This window comes from Pan troglodytes, chromosome 1 (genome assembly GCF_028858775.2).
Source record: "Pan troglodytes isolate AG18354 chromosome 1, NHGRI_mPanTro3-v2.0_pri, whole genome shotgun sequence".
NCBI lineage: Eukaryota > Metazoa > Chordata > Mammalia > Primates > Hominidae > Pan > Pan troglodytes.
This window is the reverse complement of record NC_072398.2, coordinates 198,857,731-198,878,839: the sequence shown is the minus strand read 5'-3', so window position 1 is coordinate 198,878,839 and position 21,109 is coordinate 198,857,731. Positions and strand designations below refer to the sequence as shown.

General features: G+C 47.7%; 2 protein-coding genes across 16 annotated transcripts in view; both read left to right on the top strand.

Moving 5' to 3' along the window:
* TMEM39B (transmembrane protein 39B) overlaps positions 1 to 5,806 on the top strand; it is a 30,196-nt gene extending 24,390 nt beyond the window's left edge. For 7 of the 9 annotated variants that reach the window (XR_010147342.1, XM_063783523.1, XM_513275.9 and 4 more), the window contains 2 exons: positions 3,384 to 3,504; positions 5,374 to 5,806. Coding sequence is in view for 7 of the 9 variants with exons in the window: in XM_063783523.1 (XP_063639593.1) it covers positions 3,384 to 3,504; positions 5,374 to 5,616 (364 nt within the window). In the remaining 2 variants the exon portion in view is untranslated. Of the gene's footprint in view, positions 1 to 3,232; positions 3,250 to 3,383; positions 3,505 to 4,014 lie in introns of those variants that run through there. The other 2 variants (XM_054665154.2, XM_016958112.4) reach the window with 2 other exon arrangements.
* A 5,159-nt stretch (positions 5,807 to 10,965) lies between these two features.
* Positions 10,966 to 21,109, top strand: part of KPNA6 (karyopherin subunit alpha 6) — a 64,869-nt gene continuing 54,725 nt past the window's right edge. For 2 of the 7 annotated variants that reach the window (XR_010158042.1, XM_063813038.1), the window contains exon 1: positions 10,983 to 11,077. Coding sequence is in view for 1 of the 7 variants with exons in the window: in NM_001271673.1 (NP_001258602.1) it covers positions 11,074 to 11,077 (4 nt within the window). In the remaining 6 variants the exon portion in view is untranslated. Of the gene's footprint in view, positions 11,078 to 21,109 lie in introns of all 7 variants that reach the window. The other 5 variants (XR_008547066.2, XM_016950967.4, XM_063813065.1 and 2 more) reach the window with 5 other exon arrangements.

The following is a 21,109-nucleotide window of genomic DNA, read 5'->3' as shown; positions in this document are numbered from 1 at the left end:
ACCTCCCAGAGTGCTGGAATCACAGGCATGAGCCACTGCACTTGGCCTACAAATCTTAAAGGGTACAATTCTTTCAGTTTTGATAAAGGTATATATACTCATGTAACCCACCCCTCATTCAAGATATAGAACATTTCCAGCCCTTCAGAAAATGTCCTCATGGCCCTTCCCAGTGATCCTTCCCCCAAGACAAACTACCTGTTTTCTTTCACGAGAGGTTAGTTTTGCCTGTTGTAGAACTTAATATAAATGAAATCGTGTCCAACTTCTTTTTTCTTTTTTCTTTTTTTTTTGGCTACAGAGTGTCACTCTGTCACCCAGGCTGGAGTGCAGTGGCGCGATCTTGGCTCAGTGCAATTTCCGCCTCCCAGGTTCAAGCAGTTCTCCTGCCTCAGCCTCCAGAGTAGCTGGGATTACAGGCGTGCGCCACCATGCCCAACTAATTTTTTGTATTTTTAGTAGAGATGGGGTTTCACCATGCTGGCCAGGCTGGTCGCGAACTCCCAACCTCGTGATCCGCCTGCCTCGGCCTCCCAAAGTGGAACTGGGATTATAGGCGTGAGCTGTTGCACCCGGCCCCAACTTCTTTTTTTTGTTTGTTTGTTTTTGAGATGGAGTCTCGCTCTGTCGCCCAGGCTGGAGTGCAGTGGTGCGATCTCGGCTCACTGCAAGCTCCGCCTCCCAGGTTCACACCATTCTCCTGCGTCAGCCTTCTGAGTAGCTGGGACTACAGATGCCCGCCACCGCACCTGGCTAATTTTTTGTATTTTTAGTAGAGACAGGGTTTCACCGTGGTCTCAATCTCCTGACCTCATGATCCATCCGCCTCGGCCTCTCAAAGTGCTGAGATTACAGGCGTGAGCCACCGTGCCTGGCCCCCAACTTCTTTTATTCAGCATATTGTCTGTGAGGTTCATTCATGTTGTGAGTCGCACAATAACTTTTCTTTTTGGTTTTTTGAGATGGGGTTTTGCTCTTGTTGCCCAGGTTGGAGTGCAGTGCTGCAATCTTGGCTCACTGCAACCTCCACCTTCCAGGTTCAAGCGATTCTCCTGCCTCAGCTTCCCGAGTAGCTGGGATTACAGGCCTGTGTCACCATGCCCCGCTAATTTTTTTTTTGTATTTTTAGTAGAGACGGGGTTTCACCATGTTGGCCAGGCTGGTCTCGAACTCCTGACCTCAGGTGATCTGCCCACCCTCGGCCTCCCCAAAGTGCTGGAATTACAAGTGTGAGCCACTGTGCCCAGCCAACTGTTTTTTTTTAAATGAGTGAGTCAGCAAGGCAAGAGCATTGGGTTGAGAAGGGGGCTGCTTACAGGCTGTGACTTGCAGTCCTCTGGTCCAGGCCCTTGGGATTCCTGGGAGATCTCACAGGACATTATAAGAAAGCTCACTGGGCCAGGTGCAGTGGCTCACGCCCGTAATCCCAGCACTTTGGGAGGCCAAGGCGGGCGGATCACGAGGTCAGGAGATCGAGGCCATCCTGGCTAACACGGTGAAACCCTGTCTCTTCTAAAAATACAAAAAAATTAGCCGGGCGCAGTGGCGGGCGCCTGTAGTCCCAGCTACTCAGGAGGCTGAAGCAGGAGTATGGCGTGAACTTAGGAGGCGGAGCTTGCAGTGAGCTAAGATAGAGATAGCGCCACTGCAGTCTGGCCTGGGCGAAAGAGCGAGACTCTGTCTCAAAAAAAAAAAGAAAGCTCACCGGTCCTACCATTTCATTCACATGCTCACTAGGGCCTCTCTGTGCCAGGCCTTGTGGCATGCTCTGAGGACACAGGGATGGATTAGATCCTCCCGCTCAAGGGCTCTCAGCCTAGTGAGGTATACAGATGGGAAATAAATAGATGACCAGCATTGGGGAATGTGGACTAGTAGCAGGAGATGCAGGGAACAGTTAAAGGATGCCAAATGGGCCAGGCACGGTGGCTTATTGCCTGTAATCCTGGCACTTTGGGAGGCCAAGGCAGGCGGATCACGTGAGGTCAGCAGTTTGAGACCAGCCTGGGCAACATGGCGAAACCCTGTCTCTACAAAAAATACAGAAAAATTAGCCGGGCGTGGTGGCAGGTGCCTATAGTTCTGAGGCAGGAGAATCACTTGAACCCAGGAGGCGGAGGTTGCAGTGAGCCGAGCGCCACTGCACTCCAGCCTGGGCGGCAGAGTGAGACTGTCTCAAAAAAAAAAACACTCATAGGTTGGAATTGAACAATGAGAACACTTGGACACAAGGTGGGGAACATCATACACCAGGACCTGTGGTGGGGTGGGGTGGGGGAGGGATAACATTAAGAGAAATACCTAATGTAAATGACGAGTTAATGGGTGCAGCACACCAATGTGGCACATGTATACATATGTAACAAACCTGCATGTTGTACACATGTACCCTAGAACTTAAAGTTTTTTTTAAAAAAAAAAGGATGTCAAACTCTAGGGAGTTTGAGAAAGGCTTTGTGGAGGAACCTGGGTTTTGAAAGATGATGAAGAGCTTACCAGAAGGATTAGGCTTTGGGAAGGGCAATCCAATTGGAGGGAGCAGCTTAGGGAGAGACGTGAAGCAGTACAGAGTGCTGGAGGAACGAGAAACAGCATGAGCTGTGTGGTGAGGGTTGTGGGAAGCCACACAAGACCTCAGAGGCCATGTCAAATCCTTGGGGCCTTGACCCCAAGGGCACTAGGAAGCCTTCAAAAGGTTTTAAGCAGGACCAGGCGCTGTGGCTGACGCCTGTAATCCCAGCACTTTGAGAGACCGAGGTGGACAGATCACCTGACGTCAAGAATTCGAGACTAGCCTGGCCAACATGGTGAAACTCCATCTCTACTAAAAATACAAAAATTAGCTGGGCATGGTGGCAGATGCCTGTAATCCCAGCTACTCTTCAGGCTGAGGCAGGAGAATTGCTTGAACCTGGGAGGCGGAGGTTGCAGTAAGCCAAGATTGTGCCACTGCACTCCAGTCTGGGCGACAAGATCGAAACTCATTCTCAAAAAAAAAAGCCCACAAAGAGTTTTAAGCAGAGGGTGGTCAGGCTGAGCTTAGTATTTTACAAAGACCACTCAGACAACTGTGTGGTGGACCACTTGGAGGCAAGAGGTGAGACCAGATGAAGCAAAGGGACCCAGAGAGGAAGAAGGGTTCTCTCAACAGTCTCTTAGTAATTAATGTCAGCCCTAGACCACCTAACTCACAGTACAGTGAATTCCTCATGATTCTTACCCCATTTTACAGAGGAGGCAATTGAAACCCAGAAAAGGAAAGTCAGCGTGTCTAAGTGATAGAAATGGGAGTAGAGCCCTGGTGATTCCCTCCTGCCCATTCTTCTGGTATCCCTTTTGTGGGTGAGCTGGGGATAAGGGGCACCATTGAACTGTGCCCCCAGGTGGACTGAAGAATGCATGTGGCCGCAGGGCGTGCTGGTGAAGCACAGCAAGAACGTCTACAAAGCCGTAGGCCACTACAACGTGGCTATCCCCTCTGACGTCTCCCACTTCCGCTTCCATGTGAGTCTCCTCCCCGGGGAAGGAGGGTTGGGGCCTGAGTGGGTGGGAGGATCTGCAGGGCAGGAATGTGATGTCATTGCAAGAGAAAGCTATTTTCAGTATTTCCCCAATCCAAAGGAAGACAGTGCACACATGTAGCACAAGGACAGCCATATAAATTGTCACTTAATAACTGCAGCTCGGCTGGGCATGGTGGCTCATGCCTGTAATCCCAGCACTTTGGGAGACCAAGGCAGACAGATCACCTGAGGTCAGGAGTTCAAGACCAGACCAGCCTGGTCAACATGGTGAAACCTCGTCTCCACTAAAAATGCAAAAATTAGCCAGGTATGGTGGCGGGCGCCTGTAATCCCAGCTACTCGGGAGGCTGAGGAGGGAGAACCACTTGAACTCAGGAGACGGAGGTTGCAGTGAGCCGAGATCACGCCACTGCACTCCAGCCTGGGCAACAGAGCCAGACTCATTCTCAAAAAAAAAATAAATAAATAACTGCAGCTCATTTGGTTGTAGATCTTTGAGAACATTGGACAGAGGGAGAGAAGATGATACAGTAAAAGAAGGGGCTCTTGGCAGTGAAAGACAATACTATCTTCATTTGTTACTGTGTGCCAGGCATGTCGTTAAGCACTCTCCATGTACCTTCCTACTCAGCCTTACCCTGAACCTTGTACATGAAAGATATGCCAGGGTTATCTCTGTTTTTAGATACTGAAATCAGCTAAGAGAGTTTAACTTGTTAAAGGGTGCCTTCTTGGGAAACTTGAGAACTAATGGTAATGACTCATGACTTAGCTATGGAAAGGGCTGCTCAAAATTATCTAAACTAGTGATCTCTATTTTTTTTTAAATTTCACTATGAAATCCCCTCCCCCCTTTTTTAAAAAAAAAAACAATCAGAGGCCAAAATCCAATATATGGGACATCCTGGCACTGCTCTGTTTGGAGGAGTTAGAACCCCCTTCACTTCCTGCTCACCCCCGCTGTAACTCCTAAAGGATCCCCTTGAAACCTGGGGCTCTAAGGAACACAGCATGAGAAATCACTGACCTAGACTGATGTCTTCATTTCACAGTTGAGACATCTAAGCCCCAGAGAGGAAAGGGACTTGACCAAAGTATTGCAGCCTGTTAGGTGCAGAGCTGAGCCTGACATCCTGGTCTCTTGGCCTCCCATTTCCTACCACTTCTCCTGTCCTGTAAGCAGCTCTTGAGATTTAGGTACCTTGGCCCCTGTGGAATCGAAATCCCTAGACACTGTGCACTCTTTTGAACTCATCAGAGATTTTTTTTAGTCCCTACTTTCTACCTTGCTGTTGAGAGTGAGCTGTTGCCATGTCCCTTGGCAGCTTCCAGCCTAGCTAGGGATGTACCTATGAAGTAGTAGGTAATTCAGGCTGTAGAGTCTGTAATAACTTTCCATGCCTATGTCATAGGATTCTAATTTGTTCAGGCCCAACAATACCCAGGAGATGACATTAAAAGGTGTTGATTTTATTGAGGGTCAGTGGATGAGGGAGAAAAAGTTTTCAAAAATTAAAAAAAAATTTTTTAAAGGTGTTGACTTTAGACCACAAAAAGAGTTTGAGAGAGCAAGCAGAACCTGTCAAGAAAGACTTCCTAGGGGAGGTAGAAGTTGAACAGGATCTTAGATGGCTTACAGCAGAAGCAGCAGTCCTATCAGGAGGAATACCACAAGCAAAGGCAGATGAGGTGGCAAAGTCCACATCCAACCCCAGAAAGTCTTCTTCCCCACCCATGTCTGCATGGGGCCCCAGGAGCCTGTCCCCTTCACTGGCCCACCCAGAACCCCCATCCAGGAGGAAGGTTTCTGGAGCACACCTTTTAGCCATGCCCACCCGCTTCCGGGCAGTTCTTTTTCAGCAAACCCCTGCGGATCCTCAACATCCTCCTGCTGCTGGAGGGCGCTGTCATTGTCTATCAGCTGTACTCCCTAATGTCCTCTGAAAAGTGGCACCAGACCATCTCGCTGGCCCTCATCCTCTTCAGCAACTACTATGCCTTCTTCAAGCTGCTCCGGGACCGCTTGGTATTGGGCAAGGCCTACTCATACTCTGCTAGCCCCCAGAGAGACCTGGACCACCGTTTCTCCTGAGCCCTGGGGTCACCTCAGGGACAGCGTCCAGGCTTCAGCCAAGGGCTCCCTGGCAAGGGGCTGTTGGGTAGGAGTGGTGGGGGGGGGGACAAAAGACAAAAAAATCCACCAGAGCTTTGTATTTTTGTTACGTACTGTTTCTTTGATAATTGATGTGATAAGGAAAAAAGTCCTATTTTTATACTCCCAACAAGCCTGTGTCCTGTGGTTCTTTCCCTTCGTGTGTGTGAGACCTATTACAGAGGTGTGGGATTCTGGTTTAGGAAGCCCCAGCATGTGGCTTCTGAAGCCTCTGTGGGTACTGCCTTCTTCAGTAGAGGAGATGAGAAGGCACTGGAGGCCACGGGAGCAGTGATAGCTACTGCGAACTGAATGCTCACTGTGTGCCAGATGCTGCTGCTCTGTGTGTATTTCAGGTCTTGCCTTAATCTAACTTTTATGACAACCCTAGGAGGAAAGTGCTATCACTCCAATGGATGAAGAACTGGAGCTCAGAGAGTTATAGTGACTTGCCCGTAGTAACACAGCTAGGAAGTGGTAGAGCTGGACATAAAACCTCTGAAAGGCCGGGCACAGTGGCTCAAGCCTGTAATCCCAGCACTTTGGGAGGCCGAGGTGGGCAGATCACTGAAAGCCAGGAGTTCGAGACCAGCCTGGCCAAGATGGCAAAACCCCATCTCTACTAAAAATACAAAAATTAGCCAGGTGTGGTGGCGCATGTCGGTGGTCCCAGCTACTTGGAAGGCTGAGCCACGAGAATCGCTTGAACCTGGAGGCAGGGGTTGCAGTGAGCTGAGATCGCGCCATCGCACTCCAGCCTGGGTGACAGAGCAAGATGCTGTCTCAAAAAAAATAAAATAAGGCCGGGCGCCATGGCTCACACCTGTAATCCCAACACTTTGGGAGGCCGAGGCAGGTGGATCACCTGAGGTCAGGAGTTTGAGACCAGTCTGACGAACATGGAGAAACCCTGTCTACTAAAAATACAAAATTAGCCAGCCATGGCGGGTGGCGCATGCCTATAATCCCAGCTACTCGGGAGGCTGAGGCAGGAGAATTGCTTGAACCCAGGAGGCAGAGGTTGCAGTGAGCCAAGATCCCGCCACTGCAATCTTGCAGTGCCAAGACTGAGCCAAGATCCAGCCTGGGCAACAAGAGCAGAACTCTGTCTCAAAAATAAAAATAAAAAACCTCTGAAAGATGACACTACTATCCTGGCAGAATGTGATTTCTTGATTATCTCAGCATGCAGTCACTGGGACCCTCCTGGCTGGGTATTATGGTAGATGGTGAGGATGCCAAGACACTGGAACAAGCAAGTAATACTACACTGGGATGAGCCCAACAGTTACAAGGTACAACAGAGCAGAGGGGAGAGAATGCTTAATGTTCTCTGGGCTTTTTGGAGGAGGGGATAGTCTGAATTGTATTAGCCACTTCCTAGGTGAACAAGAGAGGAAAAGGGTGTTTCAGTTAGAGAAGCAGGCAAATGTAATAGTGCACATGCAGTAGCACATAGATTTGGAACATCCTGGTGTGTTTCGGGGAAGGTAAACAGAATGTGGATCTTAGAGCAGGAATGATTTTTTTAAAAAGTGGAGTGGGAAAGGTCAACAGAGGCTGGATCAGGGAGGACCAATAGTCCTAGGCTAGCAAAGGTGTATGAGCAGGGTCACGTGCTAGAGTAGAAACAGCTGCTTGTAGGTCACTGCCTCCTATGGGCATAGGATGGAGGGTTCAGGCTGAAAGGAGAGGAAACATGGACACTCAGCCATTCTCATCTATTCAGCCCACATTCCCTGAGCCCTTCTTCGCCATAAGGTATGCAGACGAGCTCACAATGCTATATGGGAGACACACACCTCAACAAATATTTTTGGTGCCTCTACTAAGGCAGACACCGTGCTGAACACTGTGATGGTTACAAAGATAAGGAAGATACTGTTCCTTCCATAGACAAGGAGAGAGAGACACACATTGTGAGCAAATTTGGGTGTGAAATGCTAAGGAAAATTAGTGTCCATTTCTTCCTGTAGTAGCAGAGAGGACAGGTGCCCTATCTGGAAAGACAGGCTTCCCCAAAGAGCTGATAGCTGAGTTCAGTCTTGAAAGTGAGTAGTTCTCAGAGTCAGGCGCGGTGGCTAACGCCTGTAATCCCAGCACTTTGGGAGGCTGGGGCGGGTGGATCACCTGAGGTCAGGAGTTCAACACCAGCCTGGCCAACATGGCAAAATCCCGTCTCTACTAAAAATACAAAAAATAGGCTGGGTGCCATGGCTGATGCTTGTAATCCCAGCACTTTGGGAGGCCGAGGCGGGTGGATCACGAGGTCAGGAGTTCGAGACCAGCTTGGCCAACACAGTGAAACCCTGTCTCTACTAAAAATACAAAAATTAGCTGGGTGTGGTGGCAGGCACCTGTAATCCCAGCTACTCGGGAGACTGAGGCAGGAGAATCGCTTGAACCCAGGAGGCAGAGGTTGCAGTGAGCCGAGATCACGCCCCTTTACTCCAGCCTGGGCGACAGAGCTAGACTCTGTCTCAAAAAAAAAAAAAAAAACACAAAACCAAAACAACAAAAAAAACCCAACAACAAAAAATTAGCTGGGTGTGGTGGCGCATGCCTGTAATCCCAGCTAGTCAGGAGGCTAAGGCAGGAGAGTTGCTTGAACCCGGGAGGTGAAGTTTGCAGTGAGCCAAGATCATGCCATTGCACTCCAGCCTGGACAACAAGAGCAAAACTCCGTCTCAAAAAAAAAAAAAAAAAAAAAAAAGTGAGTAGTTCTCATGGTTAAGTGGGGAAGGGAGGGCACTGCATTCTAAGCAGAGGGAACAGCATATGCAAAGGCACATGAGAAGACAGGCGCATATTTGAAGAAAAGTGGTTCTCCAAATATGGTTGGAGCCTGCATTGCCTGGTGGGGAGTGTCCCAAGAAGCAGGTAAGGACCAGTCTGTGCCAGATTAAAATGTCTGGGCATTACCTAAGGGCAGGCAGTAGGAAGTTGCTAAGCAGAAGAGTTACACTGTAAGGTTTCTGCTTTTTTTCTTTTTCTTTTTCTTTCTTTCTTTTTTTTTTAATGAGACAGGTTTCTCTGTGTTGCCCAGGCTGGTCTTGAACTCCTGGGCTCAAGCAATTCTCCCACCTCAGCCTTCCCAGTAGCTGAGATTACAGGTCTCTGCTTTTCAGGAGATAGTGGGTGGGAGCTGGAGAGTCTGGAGGCAGGAGGCCAGAGAGGAGGCAGGCAAAATAGAACAGGGCAAAGTGATGAGGTCTCACCTTAAGCAGGGGCAGTAGGAAGGGAAATAAAGTGCGCCCCTTCCTGACCTTCATCCTAGAGTTTTCCTTTTGATTTCTTTGCCTCAAGAAAATGGGCCAGGTGCACAATTAAAGTTGGCAATTTGTTGTGACAGGCCCTTGTTCTGCTTCCAGAAGATAGATCCCTCTGTGTCTTGAAGATATAGCCTGGCTCTGTGTGTCGAGGTGGGGGACAGGAGGGCTGGCATGTCATGGAAAAAGAAAGGCCTGATATGTACTAGCCATACGTCCCGTGATTGAAAAGGCATATGAACAATAAAAGCCTCAATTTCCTCATCTCTAAAAGGGGAGATCATGTCCCTTGCTCTGTGTAACTCAATTTTTTGTTCATTCCTTTGTTTATTCATTCAATAGTTATTTATGGAGCACACACAATGTGCCAGATTCTGTGCTAGGTGCTGGAGATATGGTGGTAAACAATATAGAACCCACCCCTGCCTTCAAGGAGCTTGCTGTGAGGATAAATGAAATGATTATGAAATCACTCTGTTAACTATACTGCATGGGTCTCATTGTTTTTCTTTTTTTTTTTTAAGAGACGGGGGATCTTGCTATGTTGCCCAGGCTGGTCTCGAACTCTTGGGCTCAAGCAATCTGCCCGCCTCAGCCTCCTAAAATGCTGGGATTACAGGAATGAGCCACCATGTCCAGCCCATTTCTTTCTCTCTCTCTCTCTCTTTTTTTTTTCTTTCAGAGACAGGGTCTCACTCTATCACCCAACCTGGAGTATAGTGACACAGTCATGGCACTGCAGCCTTGACCTCCCGGACTCAAGTGATCCTCTTGCCTCAGCCACCCAAGTACAAGTGCTCATTACCATGCCTGGCTAATTTTTTTCTTTTAATTTATTTTTTGTGGAGATGGGGTCTCACTGTGTTGCCCAGTCTGGTCTTGAGCTCCTGGCCTCAAGTGATTCTCTGGCCTCAGCTTCCCAAAGTGTTAGGATTATAGACAAGCGTGAACCACCACACCTAGCCCTATTTTTCTATTTCTCATCTCCCAATAAGATTGCAACCTCAACTAGGGCTACCTACGTAGGCCTAATCAGAAAACCTGAGTTTAGTCTTACTTCTTTGTTTCCTTCTCTCCATAGCCTCAATGAGCAAGGCACTTCCCCTCTCTAGATGATTCGTTGTTCATATTCAGCCCAAGGTCTATGATTGTTGTTTTTGTTTTTAGAGACGGAGTTTTGCTCTTGTCTCCCAGGCTGGAATGCAGTGGCACAATCTCGGCTCACTGCAACCTCTGCCTCCCGGGTTAAAGCAATTCTCCTGCCTCAGCCTCCCAAGTAGATTACAGGCATGCGCCACCACACCCAGCTAATTTTTGTATTTTTAGTAGAGACCATGGGCAGGCTGGTCTCGAACTCCTGATCTCAGGTGATCCGCCCGCCTCGGCCTACCCAAAGTGCTGGGATTACAGGCGTGAGCCACAGCGCCCAGCCGATTGGTTTCAACTATTAGAAGAAGGGATAAACTGGCCCGGCGCGGTGGCTCAAGCCTGTAATCCCAGCACTTTGGGGGCGGGCGGATCACCTGAGGTAAGGAGTTCAAGACCAGCCTAGCCAACATGGTTGAAACACCGTCCCTAGTAAAAATACAAAAATTAGCCAGGCGTGGTGGCAGGCGCCTGTAATCCCAGCTACTCGGGGGGCCGAGGCAGGAGACTCGCTTGAACTCGGGAGGCAGAGTGTGCAGTGAGCCGAGATCGCGCCATCGCACTCCAGCCTGGGGGGACAAGAGCGAGACTGCGTCTCAAAAAAAAAAAAAAAAGGGAGGGATAAGCTTCTGGGAGAAAAAGTTCCGGGTAAAGAAATCTCACTATAAAAAAGAAATAGTAGCAGAAACAGCTGGGAACTCCTAGACACACTTAACTTTCTTAGGTATCCCTTCCAGTCTCCTCCCAACCACTCCTTTCCTATTTCATTTCCACTCCCCACCTTTAGTAGCTGCGGTCTCTTTAAGTGCGCACTTTCGGTGTAATGATAGGCGATTGGGCCAATAAAGCGTTTCGTCCTGGAGTTAACTGGTTTGTCCCTTTTGGGCTGCCGTCCTACAGATCCGCCATATTGTCTACTGAAAGCTGCCGCTGAAGCTGCAGCCGTTGCCTCCGCCGCCAAGAGTGAGCGAGCGGAGCCGCGATGGGTGAGTGAGGAAACCACGCAGTAGGGTTCTTGGGCTCAGGGAGTGTCGGGGCCTGGGATTTGGCGAGAGCCTGTCTCCGGTCTGCGGAAGATGTCTGCATCCCCTCTAGCTAGGTCTGAGGGGAAAAGTCAGGCCGGGAGTGCCCCTCTTGCCAGTTTTGGGCCGAGCTAGGGCCCGTGCTGGAAGCAGTCCTTTGGTGCTGGTTTCGGGGACACCTTGGCACGCCTGGAGCCCCCCACATGGTAGCCTCGGGCAGGAACCCACGTGTTCCTGGGAGGTAGAAAGGGGCCTACCCTCTGTCCTGCGCCCAGACTGGGGCTGGGGGACGGGCTCCCGGCGGCAGGCCTGGGCGGCGCTAAGGTAGCTTTCTCCTGGGTTGTGTTTGGCCAACGCGTGTCTTGACTAGATTCAGTGGCTCCCCTGAACTCAGGGAAGTCCTACCTACGTAGCGAGGTGGAGTCCTCTAGTGAGGGGACGTCAGGCGAGCCAGGACTAGGCCGGTAAGCATGGGCAGCCAGGCCGAGGGCAGCTTGCTCCGCTGAAGGCCGGGAGAACGGAATCAAGGCGGAAATAGTGTGGTTCGGTTGGGCTCAGAGTGGCATCGCTTGTGATGGTAGAACACCAAAGGCCAAGTCCTCTTGGCCATCTTTAGGTTGAGGACTTTAGGTTTCTGGGCTGGCCCTGGTAAGGAGAAAAGGAGCGACCTGTTGATCTTTCTGAGGGGACTCCGGCTGGCAAGGCCTCTGTTCAGAGAGAATACCATGGCGAAGTCTTTGGATTTAGAGACAGAACCAACAGTGGTAATTCCTCTAAAGCAGTAAAAATTGTGAAATTTGCTAAGCTCTTTCTACGTACGGGCATTGTTCTGATTGCTTTACATGTCTTGTTTTACTTAATTTGTACAACCTAAGGAAATAGATGCTACCATTGCCATTTTACAGATGTGGAAGCTGAGCTTTAGAGAGGTAAAGTAACTTACCCAAGGTCACGCAGTGGCTAAGCCAGGGTGAACACTCCCAAGCCTAGTTTGTAACTGCTGTTTGTTGTTGTTGTTGATAGAGTCTTGCTCTGTCGCCCAGGCTGGAGTGCAGTGACGCGATCTCGGCTCACTGCAACCTCCTGCCTCCCGGGTTCAAGCGATTCTCCTGCCTCAGCCTCCCGAGTAGCTGGGATTACAGGCACCCACCACCACGCCCGGCTGATTTTTGTGTGTTTTTGGTAGAGACAGGGTTTCGTCATGTTGGCCAGGCTGGTCTCGAACCCCTGACCTCAAGTGATTCGCCTGCCTCGGCCTCCCAAAGTGCTGGGATTACAGGTGTGAGCCACTGCGTCCAGCCTGTTTTTTTGTTTTGTTTTGTTTTTTTTAAATGACCTGGCCCTCTAGTGGTTGGGCAGGGAGAAAAGGGGAAAAAAGCTTTTAACCCTAGGCAAAGTTGTAAATGTGTTTGGGTTTTCTGTTTGTTTATTTTGTTTTGTTTTGTTTTGCTTTTTGTTTTTGCATGTGGGCCCATTTTGAAATCTTTTTTTTTTTTTTTTTTGAGACGGAGTCTGGCTCTGTTGCCCAGGCTGAAGTGCATTGGCGCGATCTCAGCTCACTGCAACTACCACCTTCCCGGGTTCACGCCAGTCTCCTGCCTCAGCCTCCCGAGTACTTGGGACTACAGGTGCCCGCCACCACGCCTGGATAATTTTTTTTGTATTTTTTTGTATTTTTAGTGGAGACGGGGTTTCACCGTGTTAGCCAGGATGGTCTTGATCTCCTGACCTCGTGATCCTCCCGCCTCGCCTTCCAAAGTGCTGAGATTACAAGCGTGAGCCACCATGCCCGGCCACTTTGAAATCCTTTTTCTGAACGAAACTGAAGGAGTCCAGAGTGAATTGATAACTCTAATTATTGTGTGTGGGGCAAGCAAAATGAGAATCTGGAATTGAATTTTTTTTTTTTTTTTTCTGAGAAGAAATTTCACTCTTGTCTCCCATGCTGGAGTGCAGTGGCCAGATCTCGGCTCACTGCAACCTCTGCCTCCCGGGTTAAAGCAATTTTCCTGCCTCAGCCTCCTGAGTAGCTGGGATTACAGGCATCCGCCACCACACCCAGCTAATTTTTGTATTTTTAATAGAGACAGGGTTTCACCATGTTGGCCAAGCTGGTCTCGAACTCCTGACCTCTGGTGATCTGCCGGTCTTGGCCTCCCAAAGTGCTGGGATTACAGGCATGAGCCACCGCGCCTGGCCTGGAATTGGATTTTTTAAGATCTGAGATTCTAAGGAAGCAGAAATTATTCACTTGAGCTTCAAGGCAATGACTTTAGAATCAGATCTGGTATTGGAAGTCACTTAAATGTCAGACACAACAACACATATGGAAAGCATCTAGCACAGTCCACAATAATGTTTTTCTTCCTTTCTGAGCCTTCCTTTTCTCACCTCTAGAAAGAAGGGGTGGGGCTGTGTTATCAAGATATTTGGGGACTAAATAAGGTAACAGCATTTGGGCTGGGCAAGGTGGCTCAAGCCTATAATCCCATAGGCCGAGGCAGGTGGATCACCTGAGGTCAGGAGGACGACACCAACCTGACCAATAAGGTGAAACCCTGTCTCTACTAAAAATACAAAAATTAGCTGGGTATGGTGGCGTGCTGCTGTAATCCCAGCTACTTGGGAGGCTGAGAAGGGAGAATTGCTTGAACCCGGGAGGCGGAGGTTGCAGTGAGCCGAGATCGTGCCAGCCTGGGCAACAAGCGAGACTCCCTCTCAAAAACAAACAAATAAACAAACAAAAAACAGATAACAGTGTTTGGAGCCTAAAGGGCTCCATGAATATCAGAACAGATTCTTTTCCACTTTCAATAATGTTCCTTTCCCTTAAGCACTCTGGTTTCCAGGTTTCCCTATTGAGTAATAAGACTGATAGGCCTTTCTTAGTAGCTGGAGCTTCATCTTTCAGTGAAAAAAATTTAGGGGGTTTTATGTTATAAACTTTATGTTATAAATTTTATATTGGTCTTCAGTTTCAGAAACACTGTTGCCTCAAAGGGAAGGAACTAATGTTTAATAAGCTCAGTGAAATAAGTAGAGATTTACTCAGTTTTATAGATTGGGAAACTGTCTCGGAGAAGATAACGCAGCCAGTAAGCCACAAAGCCAGGAGTAAGATTCTTACCCATTTTGCAGCACATAAATCTATAAGACTTAAGGAGTTAAGAAATAAAGTTAGTCCTATTCTGGTACAGTTCAACATGAAAGTTCTTCAGTGGAGCAACAAACCCTGACCAAGGTCTTGAAGGGGGTTTTTAGCCTAGAGTCAGGTAACTTCCTCTTTCCAGCTCCATCTCAGGTACCTCTCCCTCATCGTAGCTTGTCTTTATGAATGTCAGCTTTTTGTTTGTTGTAGACCAAACTAATGCATTCATTTAATTCTAACATCTAATCTAAGGTATCTTGGGTTATCTCCATTTACACTTATAAACTGAGGCTTTGAGAAGATTAGGTGACTAGTCCAAGGCTGGTATTCTGGATCCTTTGGGCACTGGAGACACTAACACAGCCTGCCTTCACATGCCCACAAGTACGGAACCTGCCGTATTTCACTGCCTCTTAAGTGTACTCTCAGTCTGTATCCTACTAGCTCAGTCGTATATCCTACACTATTTCTGCTATGCCAAACTTCATTACCCTTAACAGACCTTTGCAGTGATTTCCCTGCCACTAGGTGCCCTGTAGGGGTGATATTTGTAGCTCTGGAGATTGCTTTATTCTGACCCTCTAGCAGAGACTACAACCTCATGAGTCTTGGCAGACACTACTTGTCTTTTCACCATTACTACTACTTTGCTAACTGGGAATCTGGCCACCCTTCCTTACCCCAAGGGGTGGGTCTTGATATAAACTCTAAACCAATCATTGTAACTCTAGCTCCCTAGACAGTGATTGATTTAGGCATGGGCATATGATGCAGTTCTTGCTAATTAGATGGGAAGGGAAGCCTGGGGAACTTGTGGAGAAGCCTTCCTTATTTAAAAGAGACTTGCCAGCTTTTATTTTATTATTTTTTGCCAGTTTGTATTTTAACCCAGGTTGCACCAAAATGTGTGAACCACAAAAAAAGACAGAGATGGGAAAGCTATAATAATAATAATACCCAACACTTGTATAGAACTTGCTATGTGCTAGGTACTCTTCTAAGTAGAGGCATACCTCAGAGCTAAGGCAAGTTTGGTTCCAGACCACTGCAATAAAGCAAATATAATAAAGCAAGTCACACGAATTTTTCTGTTTTCCAATGCATATAAAAGTTATCTTTATACTATACTGTAGTCTCTTAAGTGTGCAATAATATGTAGAGTAAAAGTACCTCTTTTATTTATTTATTTATTTTTTTGAGACAGGCTGGCCCTGTCTGTCACCCAGGCTGGAGTGCAATGGCGTGGTCTCGGCTCACTGCAACCTCCGCTTCCTGGGTTCAAACCATTCTCCTGCCTCAGCCTCCTGAGTAGCTGGGATTACAGGTGCCCACCACCACACCCAGCTAATTTTTGTATTTTTAGTAGAGACGGAGTTTTACCGTGTTGGACAGGCTGGTCTTGAACTCCTGACCTCATGATCTGCCTGCCTCAGCCTCCCAAAGTGCTGGGATTATAGGCATGCATGAGCCACCATGCCCAGCCAAAAGTACATATCTTAATTAAGAAATCCTTATTGTGAAAAATTGCCATTTGGTGAGCTGTAATCTTTGCTGGTGGAGGGTCTTACCTTGATGTTGATGGCTGCTGAGATTGATCAGGGTGGTGATTGTCTGGGGTGGCAGTAACAACCTATGAAATTTGCCACATCAATTGATTCTTCCTTTCACCACAGATTTCTCTGTAACGTGATACTGTTTGATAACATTTCTCTCCGCCGTAGACCTTTCAAAATTAGAGTCAATACTCTCAAACCCTGCCACTGCTTTATCAACTAAGTTTGTGTAATGTTCTAAATCTGCCGGTCTTGGTGGCTCACGCCTATGATGCCAGCACTTTGAGAGGATGAGGTGGGAGGACTGCTTGAGCTCAAGAGTTTCAGACCAGCCTGGGCAACATAGTGAGACCCCATCTCTAAAAAAACATTTAAAAAATTAGCTGGGTGTGGTGGCGCGTGACTGTAGTCCCAGCTACTCAGGAAACTGAAGTGGGAGAATCACTTGAACCTGGGAGGTTGAGGTTGCAGTGAGATGATTGTGCCATTGCACACCAGCCTGGGCGACAGAGCAAGATCTTGTCTCAAAAAAACCCCAAAAATCCTTTGTTGTCATTTCATGTATGTGTGTATGTATGTATGTATATATGTTTTTTTTATTTATTAAGACAGGGTCTCACTCTGTCACACAGGCTGGAATGCAGTGGTGCTATCAACAGCTCACTACAGCCTTGAATTCCCAGGCTCAAGCAATCCTCCTACTTCAGCCTCCCGAGTAGCTGGGACTACAGGCATGCACCACCATGCCCGGCTAATTTTTTAAATTGTTTTTAAAGTGTGTTGCCTAAGCCTGTCTTGAACTGGGCTCAAGTGATCTTCCCGCCTTAGCCTCCCAAAGTGTTGGGATTACAGGTGTGAGCCACCTTGCCCAGCCTATTGTCTTATCAACAGGATTAACGGCATTTTCACAAGGAGTAGATTCCATCTCAAGAAACCACTTGTTTGCCCACCCGTAAGAATAGCTGCTCATCCATTCAAGTTTGATCGTGAGATTGCAGCAATTCAATCATATTTTCAGTTACCTAGTTATCACATTTTCACTTCTAGTTATCTTGCTGTTTCCACCCCATCTGCAGTAACTTGCTCCATTGAAGTCTTGAACCTCTTAAAGTCATCCGTGAGGGTTGGTATCAACTTCTTCCAAACTTATTTATGATATTTTGACTTCTCATGAATCGTGAATGTTTTTATAAGACCTGAAAGTTGAAATCACTCCTTAATTCATACAGAATGGATGGATTCTGTATAGCTACAGAATGGATGTTGTATTAACAGGTGGGAAAACAACATTAGGCCGGCGCGATGGCTCACACCTGTAACCCCAGCAATTTGGGAGGCCGAGGCGGGCAGACCACTTGAGGTCAGGAGTTCGAGACCAGCCTGGCCAATGTGGTGAAACCTTGTCTCTACTAAAAATACAAAAAATTAGCCTGGTGTGGTGGTGCACACCTATAATCCCAGCTACTGTGGAGGCTGAGGCAAGAGAATTGTTTGAACCTGGGAGGTGGAGGTTGCAGTGAGCTGAGATCACGCCACAGCACTCCAGCCTGGGCGACAAGAACGAAACTCTGTCTCAAAAAAAAAAAAATATATATATATATATATATATATATATATATTCAGTAAATCAAGCTGTAAACAGATGTGCTGTCATCCAGGGTTTATTCCATTTATAAAGCATAAACACAGTGGATTCAGCATACGTTTTAAGCTTCTGAGATTTTCAGAATGGTAATTGAGCATTGACTTCAACTTAAAGGCCCCAGCTGCATTAGCCCATAACAAGAGAGTCAGCCTGTCATTTGAAGCTTTGAAGCCAGGCATTGACTTCTCTCTAGCTATGAAAGTCCTAGATGACATCTTCCTCCAATGGAAAGCTGTTTCTTCTACATTGAAAATCTGTTGGCTCGTGTAGCCACTTTCATTAATGATCTTAGCTTGATCTTCTGGATAACTTGCTGTAGCTTCTGCATCAGCACATGCTGCTTCACCTTGCACTTTTTTGAGACAGTGTCTCACTCTGTCACCCAGACTGGAGTGCAGTGGCACGATCTCGCCTCACTGCAGCCTCTGTCTCCCGGGTTCAAGTAATTCTGGTGCCTCAGTCTCCTAAGTAGCTGGGATTATAGGTGTGTGCCACCACGCCCAGAACATTTATGTATTTTTATAGAGACAGTGTTTCGCCATGTTGGCCAGGCTGGTCTTGAACTCCTGACCTCAAGTGATCCGCCCACCTCAGCCTCCCAAAGTGCTGGGATTATAGGCATGAGCCACCACACCCGGCTTCACTTTTTTTTTTTGAGACGGAGTTTCTCTCTGTTGCCCAGGCTGGAATGCAGTGGCGCGACCTCAGCTCACTACAAGTTCGGCCTCCCGGGTTCACGCCATTCTCCTGCCTCAGCCTCCCGAGTAGCTGGGACCACAGGCGCCCGCTACCACGCCCGGCTAATTTTTTTTTGTATTTTTAGTAGAGATGGGATTTCACCATGTTAGCCAGGATGGTCTCGATCTCCTGACCTCGTGATCCGCCCATCTCGACCTTCCAAAGTGCTGGGATTACAAGGCGTGAGCCACTGTGCCCAACTTTTTTTTTTAAGATAGGGTTTTTGTCTGTCACCCAGGCTGGGGTGCAGTGGCAAGATAGCACACTGCAACCTCTAATTCCTGGGCTCAAGGGATCCCCCCACGTCAGCCTTCTAAGTAGCTGGGGACTACAGGTGTGTGCCACCACACTCAGCCAATTTTAAATTTTTGTGAGACAGTGTGTCACCATGTTGCCCAGGCTGATCTTCAAGTCCTGTCCTCAAGTGATCCTTATTCCTCAGCCTCCAAAGCCACTGGGATTACAAGCATGAGTCACTGAGTTTGGCCTCCACATTGATGGCTTCTTTCCTTAAACCCTTTCTTTTTGAGACGGAGTCTCACTGTCGCCCAGGCTGGAGTACAGTGCCATGATCTCAGCTCACTGCAACCTCTTCCTCCCAGATTCAAGCGATTCTCCTGCCTCAGCCTCCCAGGTAGCCGGGATTACAGGTGCCCGCCACCACATCTGGCTAATTTTTGTATTTTTAGTAGAGATGGGGTTTCACCATGTTGGCCAAGTTGGTCTCGAACTCCTGACCTCAGGTGATCCACCCGCCTCAGCCTCCCAAAGTCTTGGGATTACAGGCATAAGCCACTGCGCTCGGCTCCTTAAACCTTATGAACCAGTCTCGTTAGAGCCTGGCTCTGGATTAGGCTTTGGTTTAAGGCAGTATTGTGGCTGATTTGATCTTCTGTCAAAACCACTAAAAGTTTATCCATATTGGCAATAAGGCTGTTTTTTCTTTTCTTTTCTTTTCTTTTTTTGAGACAGAGGCTGGAGTGCAGTGGCCCTATCTTGGCTCACTGCAAGCTCCGCCTCCCGGGTTCATGCCATTCTCCTGCCTCAGCCTCCTGAGTAGCACCCGGCCGGTTGTTTTTTTTTAAACATTTGTGTGTTCACTGGACTAGTACTTTTCATTTCCTTCAAGATCTTTTCCTGGCCAGGTGCAGTGGCTCATGCCTGTAATCCTAGCACTTTGGGAGGCCCAGGCAGGCGGATCACCTGAGGTCAGGAGTTCAAGATCAGCCTGACTAACATGGAGAAACCCTGTCTCTACTAAAAATACAAAATTAGCCGGGTGTGGTGGCACATGCCTGCAATTCTAGCTATTTGGGAGGCTGAGGCAGAAGAATCGCTTGAACCCAGGAGGTGGAGGTTTCGGTGAGCTGAGATCGCACCATTACACTCCAGACTTGGAAACTCCTTCACAAAAAAAAAAAAGAACTTTTCCTTTGCATTCACAGCTTTGCTAACTGGCGCAAGAGGCTTAGCTTTCAGCATATCTTGGCTTTTTGACATGCCTTCCTCACTAAGCTTAATCATTTCTAGCTTTTGACTTAACTTGGAGACATGCAACCGCCCCTTTCACTTGAACAAATAGAGGCCATTGTAGGGTTATTAATTAGCCTCATTTCAATATTGTTGTATCTCAGGGAATAGGGTGGGAGAGAGACTGTGGAATGGCTTGTTGGTGGAGCAGTCAGATCATACACAGTATTTATCAGTTAAGTTCTCCATCTTATATGACCATGGCTCATGGCACCCCAAAACAGTTGCAATACTAGCATCAAATATCACTGATCACAGATCACCATAACAGATAAAACAAAAAACAAAAGTTTGAAATATTACGAGAATTACCAAAATGTGGCACAAAGTGAACACATGCTGCTGGAAAAATGGCACCAGTAGACTTGCTTAACATAGGATTGCCACAAACCTTCAATTTGTTTTTTTTGTTTTTTTTTTTGAGACGGAGTTTCACTCTGTCACCCAGGCTGGAGTGCAGTGGCACGATCTTGGCTCACTGCAGCCTCCACCCTCCGGGTTCAGGCTCAGTGTTCAAATGATTCTCCTTCCTCAGCCGCCTGAGTAGCTGGGACTACAGGCGCCTGCCACCACGCCCGGCTAACTTTTTGTATTTTTAGTAGAGATGGGGTTTTACCATCTTGGCCAGGCTGGTCTTGAACTCCTGACCTTGTGATCCACCCGCCTGGGCCTCCCAAAGTGCTGGGATTACAGGCGTGAGCCACTGCGCCTGGCCCAATTTTTTTTTTTTTTTTTTTTTAAACACACATTGGCTGGGTATGGTGGCTGACGCCTATAATCCCAGCACTTTGGGAGGCTAAGGCAGGTGAAACTCTGGAGCTCAGCAGTTTGAGACCAGCCTGGGCAACATAGTGAGACCCTGTCTCAAAACAAAAACAGTAACAACAACAAAAAAAACACACAGTATCGGTGAATCACAGTAAAATGAGATATGCCTGTACTTTATATATTCATTTAATTCTCAGATTCTCATGTTTTAGTTGAGAAAACCAAAGGATGGAGAGGTTTCAGTAACTTGGGCAAATTCATAGCTAATACATGGAAGAGACGCTTACTCAGTATGATTCTAATCAAAATATGGGCTGTTTGTACATAAGCATTCCTGAAGTAGCTAAAGCAATCTCTTCCCCACCCATCTTTTCCTATAGAAGTCTCACCTGTTTTTCTTTTCTTTTCTTTTCTTTTTTTTAATTTGATATGGAGTTTCGCTCTTGTTGCCCAGGCTGGAGTGCAGTGGCACAATCTCTGCTCACCGCAACCTCTGCCTCCCAGTTCAAACTATTCTCCTGCCTCAGCCTCCTGAGTAACTGGGATTACAGGCATGCACCACCACGCCCAGCTAATTGTATTTTTAGTAGAGACGGGGTTTCACCATGTTGGTC